The sequence below is a fragment of the Cornus florida genome, unplaced genomic scaffold (assembly GCF_030987335.1).
Source record: "Cornus florida cultivar Cherokee Brave unplaced genomic scaffold, ASM3098733v1 CherokeeBrave_3.0.0_Hap2_Chr02, whole genome shotgun sequence".
Lineage (NCBI taxonomy): Eukaryota > Viridiplantae > Streptophyta > Magnoliopsida > Cornales > Cornaceae > Cornus > Cornus florida.
The window spans coordinates 92,688,217-92,698,854 of NW_026775572.1; the positions used below are offsets into that span (position 1 = coordinate 92,688,217).

The following is a 10,638-nucleotide window of genomic DNA, read 5'->3' on the forward strand; positions in this document are numbered from 1 at the left end:
ACAAATTAGTTGTCATACAATGTCCCGAAAATACATATACATCAATATAATGAAATATGAGGTGATTTTGGTCAAGAAGGAGTGACAAAGAATGAACACAGAACAAGGAAGCAGCAAACTGGGAGCTGCTAGGAACCGGTCGACGGGTAAGGCTCACACGTCGACCGAAAGTTCTAACTCGGTTGATGTGAAGGTCACTTTATGTCGATTAAAAGCTGTGAGTCCCAAAAATGTGCACTGTGCTTCAGTAAAAATGAGATACCAGTTGACGTGAAATCCTTACATGCCGACCGAAACTCTCAGCTACACTAAGGTCCTGAAATCTGCAGAAAATACTTGGGTTACTCTTGGCTCAATTCTAAGCATGCAAATAAGCTTAAATGTGAAACAAAAGCTATTCTAAAGTCGGTACAAGACATGGCATGGAAGTGAAGATCCAACATGTGTGTGTGTCAAGGCAACATGTAAAAACATACTTAAACATTTAAAGCATAAGTTGAAATAAAATGGCTCATGGCCTTGAATACATTACTTTGAAGTCGAATATGCATACATTTCCAAAAGTGAAATATAAGTTTACATTTACAATGAAAGAAAAGTACATCATTGAGTGTCAAACTCCAAATCACAGATGATAGCTTATATACATCAAGAATGAATCCAAAAAGAGAGAAAAAGATGCAAGTCCACAAATGAGTCCCAAAATGAGTCTTCAACTCTAGAGTCATGTTCTCAAAAAATGTTTGTATGATAGGGGTGATCACTGCCGCTCAGTAGGATATGATGGATTATACAAATAAAATGCGTCCTTTAGAATCCCCAAGGACATGCGAGAAAATGATCGGCATCCCAAGGATGAAAGGTCATACAACCTGGAGTTTAAGCTCCGTGAAGTAAAAAGGTGTCATACACCCTAACTCTTATTTACGTAGCATGATAGTCCGACTCAACTCAAGTAATCCACATAACCAAGTCATGCATCAAATGTACCCAATTTGTAAAATAATAACCATAATGAACCATAAATCGAAATAAAGCACATTATCACATAATGGCTACCACGAAACTATAACCGTAACAAGATCCACATAATCCACCATGACACAACCTGCACACGTGAATGCTATGATGCAAAATGATAATGCATGCCCTACATATCCAGCTCATGAAAATAAATAAGTGCCCTTCCGCACCCTATGAATAGCATTTATCCATCAAATATCTCATGCATGCCATGCATACACAACCCATGAACTCAATAATAACCACAATGCACCCATGGTCAAAGTGTCACCCACACCATGACCCATGCATGATGAAAACAATGCAATGCATCCCAATGTCCGGAAATAGTCTAATAACCTCATATAAGCCAACCAAAGTACATATGGTACACAACAATACATATATGCATCAAATGCCCCCAAAATGAATACAAAGCCTCAAATAACTACAAAGGAAATACCATATGTCAAAACTTAACTCATTCCTTTCCTATTCTATCATGCTCAACAATTCCAAAACCCAATATAGCTGAAGGCACAATTAATAACAAATTTATACCTTAAATGTTGCATATATATCACATATATATAAAGTAAATCAAGGCTCACATATACACATTGCAAATAAGCATGCTTTACACCTCCCGCACCCATAAGACCCAAAGAAAGTGCAATTTAAAGGCATAAGACACCCCTACCTCAATTTGAGGTGAAAACCTCAAATGATGCCAAAACGAAACCGCTCCAAAGGCGACGTAACTTCGGGGTTACGTCGGGGACAACAAAGGCAACAACTAATTCTCTTGTGGCACCTCCAAAATCCAAACCTGAGCTCAAACCAAAAACTCAAAAATGCTATAAATGAAATACTGATCGGATAGAAAGCAAGACCTTACCAAGACAGACATATCTCTCTTCTATGGTAAGAGGTGAATCACAAAGGAAGGCTCTCATATGGAGGAGAGAAGAACTAGATCTAGAAAAAGAAAAAGGAAGAAGAAGAATGAAATGGCTGCTAATTTCTCTCTCTCATCCCTCACTTTTATACTAGGTCAAGAAAGTCAAGAAGTCAACAAATGGGTCTCACACGACCCCAAAAAGAAAAAGTCGTCAAAACGAGCTCAAACGGACAAAACTGTGAAAGTAAAAATACCAGTATTGAAAATAATGAATAAAAAAATTAACGGCGTCGAAAAATAATCCCAAGCTGAAAAATCCGTCCCGGACTCACACGGTGACCTCCAGGGTCAAAAATCCAAAAATGAAGGAAATGGTCCGGAATGCATTTCTAAGAGTCTAGAACTCGAAGAAAGTCTAAAAAGAATCTCGAGAACCCTGTACACGTATACCAATGTCATAAAAATAAAAGAAAAAGAAAATCCGAAAAATTAGAAAAAGGGTTGGTCTTTACAGAAAGATATATATGTGTGTGTGTGTGTGTGTGTATTGCTAGCTTCTGTTATATTATGTCGACTTTTCGAACAACATTTGTATAGTTAGGCAAAGGAGACAAATTTTTGGCATTATTCTAGGACTGTGAACACTACTAATGAAGAGTAAAAGGACTGATTTTTTTTTTTTTTTTCCCCGGATGCTAGGGTTGAAATTTTGAAGAATGGTAGGGTTGCTCTTGGAAGTGTAAGTTTTCTAAAATAGAATTAATATTACAAAATCTGGTGGTGGATTTAAGGGCTTACACAAAGTTAATTATTAGGAGGAGAAAACAGGAAGTAGGGGCTAGGAATTTAAGGTCTGAATTGCATCAGGTGAACCCAAGCAAGGTTGAGAAGCTTCTGAAAACACTCTCAATTGATCTCTATGAGACTGAAAGATTTAAACAGCATGTGTATAGAATGCACATTAGCATAATAATCTAAGGAAATAACGTAAGTATTCAACTCAAACTGAAACTTGATTACACGAGGTTTCAACCACATTAAAATTGGAATTATTATTATTATTTTTTAATTTTCTTTAATTTTCTTGGAATTTGTTTGTTTTTGAGCCTCTTGAGCACTTAAATTATTCCCCCTCAATTGGAGAAATCTCAACATTGCGTTTTAAACATTGAAGTGCCAAATATTCAAACTTTCATTGCTAACTCGTCATGAAAAGTTTGAAGACTATATTTCCCCCTCAACTCTATGTGAAATATATTTTGATATAGCTCTAAAAAATAAAATAGTGCTGCCTAAAACTTGTAGCTTTTTTTATGGACTTAGGTTATTAAATACAAAAGTAATTTGGTAAATTTGGCATACTCAATTTGAGAGCTTGACTATCATTATATACAAGAGGAAAATTACAAATATGGAAAGAGAACAAAAATCAAATTAGAATAAAAATCAAATCCCTAAACAAAAGCCTAAACACCAGCCTATAATGAAGACCCAATAAATCTACCACAATCATTGAGTCAACTTATAGATATGATTTCCAACACTCCCCCTCAAGCTGTAGGGAAGATATCAACCAAGCTCAACTTGACTATATTAAGATGTGAAACAACCGTATCCTTTCCACAATAAGATTGCAATGCTACCGAACACACCGGCAACCCAAATAAGGCAATAAATACTGTTGGAGATATGGAAACGGCAGACACCATGCTACTGAACTCACCGGTAGCCCAACAAGGCAAAGAATGATGCTACCGAACACACCGGCAGCCTAACAAGGCAAAGAACAATGCTGCGGAACACACCGGCAGCCTAAACAAAGCACAAACAACACTGAGAGACCCTTAGAACATGTCAAATGCTAAGGGGATACCCCCCAAAAAGGGTTCAGGGGTCTTAACCTGGGAGTAGAGCCCCCCTACACCGGAGCTATCCATCCGAGAGATGAAAAAGATCTGAAACAAAGTTGGAAATACCGGAACAACGCCAGGAAAAAGGCTATGCAATATTCTCTTGGGCCAAAATAGAGAGCTCCAACAAAATCAAACGACGAAAGAGAAATCTGAAAAATGACGCCTTGAGATGGCATGGTGGTTGAACCTTGGACCGTCGCCGGAGACGAGGCTTATGCCGCCATTTCCGGCGGTGGCTCTGATACCAAATTGAATCATATGATAGGTGGCTCTGATACCAAAAAGTAATTTGGTAAATTTGGCGTACTCAATTTGAGAGCCTGACTATCATTATATACAAGAGGAAAATTACAAATATGGAAAAAGAATAAAAATCAAATCAGAATAAAAATCAGATCCCTAAACAAAAGCCTAAACATCAGCCTATAATGAAGACCCAATAAATCTGCCACAATCATCGAGTCAACTTATAGATATGATTTCCAACAAATACTATGAGTGTGAAGTAGAAAATAGGTTACAGGACAATGGTTGAAGTTGTTTTATATGAAGGGTAAGGTTACTAAATTTTTTCGTAGTAGCTATTTTGTAATTCTAGGTGCCAAGGATCAAGGGTTGTAACGAAGGCTTTTGGACTAATGTTGATGATTGAACAACATACAAAGAGGCTTATACTGAGAGCATGCGCATATGGTTTTTGGTTTTCATCAATATTTTTTCATTCTATATTGGTGAGTTTTGTTACATAAGTTGGATCATCTACTTCTGTGTTTAACTGGAATTCAATGCAAGCTGATTGCTCTACAGAGATTACAACTAGTAGCCTAGAGATCCAAGTACCACAGAAGAAGCAGATTACATGAGTAGTGATATATGTTGACGGAGCAGACTTTGTGACTGTAGACTCTAGTTGACATAAACAGAAGCTATGAATGTTCACAAAGGAACGGTAAACAACTTTGAATCCACAAAGTTAAAAGAAAATTGCAAAGCAATCTGATATTTATTCATCAAAAGGCAATCTGATATTTATTCATCAAAAGGTTCTCATTTTGCTAGTGCAGTAAATGCATATATATATATAAAAGAAAACCTAACACTATAAGGAAACTAATAACATAAAGAAACCTACTAGCAAAAAGAAACTATTTGCGCAAGGAAACTACAAGCGTAAAGAAACTACTTAAAATTAAACTCTGAAAATTATAAAAATGAAAAAAAAAAAAAAAAAAAACTAATTAATAAAAATTACTAAATACAATAAAATTGTCTTATATCAATAGCGGACTACATCACTAGTGGAGAGTTTGGTGGATTAGTAAGGGTCAAGAGGTAACAAGGGGTTGTAGGGTTTTTAAATTGTTAATCTAGTGTAAATCTCTTTCTTTTAGTTGATTTGTTCTGTTAGGATTAGGTCGCGTGGTTTTTTTCCATTGAGGGTTGAACGTAAAAATCTGTGTCCATATTAGTCTACTTTTTACTGCTTTTACCTAAAAAGCTTGATTGGCCATATGATTACGGCATGATGGGTTGAGTGATTTAATAATTTGATATTTAAATTATTGGTAATTTAGTTAAAATTTAAAAGTTCGTTAAAATAACTAGCTAGACCTGTTCACGATCCCTCTAGGTATAAATTACGGGCTTTGTGCCAACTCTACGCTAGAGCCTAGGGTTACGGTCCTTTACTTCTCAAAGGCTTGTAATATAGGTATAAAAGAAGGAAAATTTTGATTGTACCAATGCTGCTCTACTGATTAATGGTGGTTTTAAATTATGGAAATTGGAAAGCTTAACAACCTGTAAGCCATCGTGAATTCTTTCAATTTTATAGTTTCAATATAGGGTTTTCTGTAGCATCTATTAAATCTGTTGAAAGATTATATAATGTAACTTAAACGCTATGTACAATATTAAGAATTTCTTGGAGCATTTTAAGTTCTGTTCACAACTTGTCTCTCCTTTTGATCTCTCAACTCATAAACCCAATCTTTTTGTACATACCAGTAACTCTTTTACCAAAAAAAAATAAAAATGAAAAAAATAAAAAAGAGAGTTAAAAGAATATTTGCTGCTCTCCTACAGTCCATGCCCATAAAATATGAATCTCCTAATATATCCTCGACTCAATAAAGCATGGTTAAGCATAAATGATACTGAATCAGCATCATGCAAATGTAAAGAATCTGGACATGTACTCGTATCTATATCCATGTTCTAGAAATTCTCTTGTTTTGATCTCTTGGTTTACTTTTTCCTCAGATACTCACCAAACATGAGTATCTTTACTTTTATCAAATTTTCTGCATACTAGTTACTTTTTCTGCTTCTATCATATGTTAATTTGGTGCTGATCAATTGTATTATTTTTATGGTGAACAGCCAATGCTGTGAGAAAGATCAAGTACTCGTATAATATACAAATGCTAGAAACCTTCTAGCTGACTTCATAGCATTAGTTGACACTCATGAAAAATTCCTTGAAATATTGATCTGTTGACTTACTTCCATGTACACTTTTACATGGTTGATATAAATTTATGTTAGTGAAGTCAATTGCTCTCTCCAATGTTCCATCTTTTCTCCCATGAACTTGTAGTTGACTTCTCTCTCTCTCTCTCTCTCTCTCATTTTATTTCTGCACTACAGGAAGTCCAGGAGTATTTCACGGACTATATCGTCAATGACAGCTTAGGAATCATTGCCAATGCTCATACAGTCTTTGCTGATAGAGATCCTAACAAAGCAATGGGCAAGCCTTGTGTAGAGCTCGCAAAGCTATTTTCTATAGCGGTTGACTTCCCAAAGACCGGTGTGCCAGCTGAGATACCATCTCATCTACGTGTCAAAGAATATCCAGATTTTATGGAAAAGCCTGACAAGACCACCTATGAATCGCAGTGTGTGATTGGAAAGCTTTTTCGAGAGGTGAAAGACATCGCGCCACACAAATGCTCTATTAAATCCTTCACCAGGGAAGTGGCAAGGCGGTCATACGATCCTGACATGGAGATAGATGGTTTTGAGGATTACCTTAGGGATGCTTTCAATTACAAAAGCGAGTATGATTACAAGTTGGTGAATCTAATGGATTATTATGGCATTAAAACTGAGGCTGAAATACTCAGTGGTAGTATCATGAAAATGTCAAAATCATTTGACAAGAGGAAGGATGCGGAAGCCGTTGGTTTGGCTGTTAGGTCCTTGAGAAAGGAAGCCAGAACTTGGTTCAACAAGAAAGGAAGAGAGTCTGATGATGATGAATATGCAAAAGCATCAGCTTGGTACTTTGTTACGTATCATCATACTTATTGGGGCTGCTATAACGAGGGAATGGATCGGGATCATTTCCTTAGTTTTCCATGGTGTGTTTATGACAAGCTCATCCGCATCAAGAAGGATAAATCAAATGGTGAAAGCGCTCTTAATATGCATTCACTTGGACAAAGATTCAGTTACGGTTTGAATTTGGGTTGAGAAATTCAGATCACGTCAGTTCCATGATTTAGAATTTGAAGCATGTGAAGATAACTGTATTGTTTTCCTCAACCAGCTTAGCATGTTCATATATTTATCCATTCTACGTTTGCTTGTTAACTTTAGTGTATATTTGTTTGGAATATTACATGTGTATATGCACTGTATTTGTGGTTATTTGATCTTCCTGAACCTGAAACTATGTTGTTTGTAAATTGTAATCGTTGGAAATCATATCTATAAGTTGACTCGATGATTGTGACAGATTTATTGGGTGTTCATTAAAGGCTAATGTTTAGACTTTTGTTTAGGGATTTGATTTTTATTCTGATTTAATTTTTATTCTCTTTCCATATTTGTAATTTTCATTTTGTATATAATGATAGTGTTTTGTTAGAGCTCTCTGTTCCATCATCATCCCCTTCATTTTTCAGATTTTATATTTGATTTTTAAGATTTCTCTTTCGTCATTTGATTTTGCTGGAGCTCTGTTTTACCAAGTTACTTTTTGGTATAGAGCCACCTATCATATAATTCAATTGTAACAGTCTGTTTCAATGTCTCAAGACTGTCATTTTTAATTGCTGACAAATCTTCTGTTTCCCTGGTAAATGCCGCAAGACACATAGGCTACATAGCACATACATCGAGTGTTAGGGGTTGTGTCTTATTCCACAGCTATTATTTACTTATGTTCAACACTTGCCACGCCCATCTCTTCTTGGAGTGTGAATTTGTTTCACCTATTTGGAGGTTTATTCATGACAAGTGCACGTTCTACACATTGAGTAGCAATTGGGGCCAGTTTGTCAATTGGGCGCGTCAACATTGGAAACAATACTCTCCTTGGTTTGGGGTACGTCATTTGGCCCTAGCTTCTCCTGTCTAGGATATATGGCGGGAAACGAACAATAGAGTCTTCAGGAACTCACCATCATCAGAGTCGAGTGGAAGCTTCAAGAAGTGAAAAGTCTCTCGTCTACAGCAATACGTCCACGGCCAATGCCTCCAGACTAACTAGAGCTCAAAGTAGCCATTTCTAACTGGCAAAGCTCACAGCCATTTTCAATGGCTATTTCATTAGAGGTTTGCTAAACTCATGCCTTTATTGCAGCTAAATTTAGTAGTAGCAATTGAACCGAACTCTTTATGCCATGATTCAGGTAACACGTTGTTTGAAGTTTGAACTTTGAGCAAGCCGCTTTCAATTTTGGCTCTTTCATCTTCCATTCTCCATCTTCTATCATTTCGAGCATTAATCCAACTGCTATCATAGTTTCATGTCACCAAGTTTAAGTGAAATTGTTGATGAGATGACGATGAAAAAGTTCTTAAAACAATGCCCTCCTCCATTAATTATGATTGGTTGTGATGATAAGTTTAATTGTTATTTTGTTTGGTACGAAGGGTTGTAGCATTTACATCGAAAATGTAATGTTATGCAACAATTGCATTAAAGATGTAATAATATTGATAGGGAAAAATATAAACCTACCCTACCCTCGATAAAATTGATTATATTTTATTATCAAGGATAATGAAATCTGACGTGGTTCAACAGGATAAGAATAATCCTATCATAATTGAGGTCAAAAGGATTATTCATATTTCCGACAAATCTGGCAACAAATCTCCTATGATCTCGCACAAGCGGAAGATAAGATCAACCATTGACATCGGCGGAACCAATTGGATTCCAATCAACAGCCATAAATAGGGCACCAAGCCGTTAAAGAATGTATGAGAAAAAACTCCTAAACAAAAGATACATAGTTATTATGTGATACGATTACAAGTACTAACTTGATCGTCGGAGGGTCCTTGGCTGGCACCCCACCGGTGCCATTCAAAGTGACGTCCCTTTGTTTTGCAGGTAAACGCCGTCGTTCCGAGTCGTGAGGATTTACGCATCAACAGCTGGCGCCGTCTGTGGGAACGATTAGTTCTCTGAAGAAATAATAATCCCGACGCGACTTGGCTCGGACGACAAGACGAAAGTTTCTGATCATGGAAACCTTCCCAAAGTCATCAGTTGACAACGGGTTTCCATGTTCTTATATAAGGACGAGACTCTACATCTTGATTACTTGTCTATCATACTGGGGGCAAAACAGTGGGTTACATGATGCCACCTTTCAAAATTTGGCACGTCGACCCAGGCAGTCCAATATGGTGTTTTCCATCTAGCGATGCTTGGTCCCTTCACTATTGAGGTTTGGTTGTCTAAGACCAGACTCCATCTCATATCGGGCAGCAACCAATTACCAAGGTCAGATCATTGAAGACTAAGGTCTGGTCTGTCTGTACCTACATAAATGGGTAGGTCTCCACCCATAAAAAAGATCACCACCAACAAGAGTGTCTCTACCTACTAGTAAAGCTTCTACTACTAAGGATGTCTCTAACAACGGAGTTTCATTACTCCGTCCGTTCATACAATCAGGGTGGCCTTCTACACCCAAGAATGTATAGAGACTTTCAGGTCTAAGGAGGTCCAATGTCCCTCAAGATCCCATGTCCAATGAGGTCTGTATTCCCAAGCAGGTTCCTAAGTTAAGGGCGATCATTGGACCCAACGAGGTACTGACCACTAGACCGTCATCTGGTACTGACCACCAGACCATCATCTGTCAGTCGTTCGGTACCACGCCTCTATCCACCAGGCATCAAGCCAGTCACTGGACACTAAGTCTCCACCTACCAGACGACAGTCGTCACCTCTCTTCCCTTGCAGGAATGGCCTATCGACTTCAGATTATGCAGAATTTTGGATTGATAATCCATTGCAGGTTAATTTTTAGTAATTACTTCTAACCCAATCCAATATTTTTAGACAACTGTAAATTGTTGCAGCACCAGACACCCCATCTGTTGCATAAACGTCTATAGAATGGGTCATCACCCAAGATCCCAACATGGGGGGCAGAATAGTGGATCATACGATATCAATCGCCGATCTACATATGATGACAAGGTTTAGAAGATTGATCGTACCTTGGTACATCGAGCTATTCGGTTTTCTATTCTCTACACGACTTGGTTATTATAAATCCTTGGTTATTATAAATCAAGGCTTGGTTATCCAAAACCAAGGCCTAGTTAACCAAGACTAAGAATTGATTGCCCAAAGTCTACAAAGGCTCGGTCATCCAAGATCAGTGCCCGGTTACCCCAAGTTTGGTCATCAAAGACCAAGACTAGGGCCTAACTGACAAAAGTATGGTCATCAGAGATCAGGACTTAACCTACAAAGGTCAGGTCAAAAAACGATCCTCCCCCTCACGTGTTATACTTATGTGTTAAGGGTTAATTTCGTTCAAAAAATTGCTTCAAAAAATCACTTAA

At 37.3% G+C, this 10,638-nt stretch overlaps 1 protein-coding gene across 2 annotated transcripts in view; it reads left to right on the forward strand.

Moving 5' to 3' along the window:
- Nucleotides 1–7,618, forward strand: part of LOC132295469 (probable RNA-dependent RNA polymerase 1) — a 66,820-nt gene extending 59,202 nt beyond the window's left edge. For both annotated transcript variants that reach the window (XM_059793745.1, XM_059793744.1), the window contains one exon: nt 6,466–7,618. In XM_059793745.1, the coding sequence (XP_059649728.1) occupies nt 6,466–7,293 (828 nt within the window). In that variant the 3' untranslated portion in view covers nt 7,294–7,618. The remainder of the gene's footprint in view (nt 1–6,465) is intronic.
- The last annotated feature ends 3,020 nt before the right edge of the window (nt 7,619–10,638 follow it).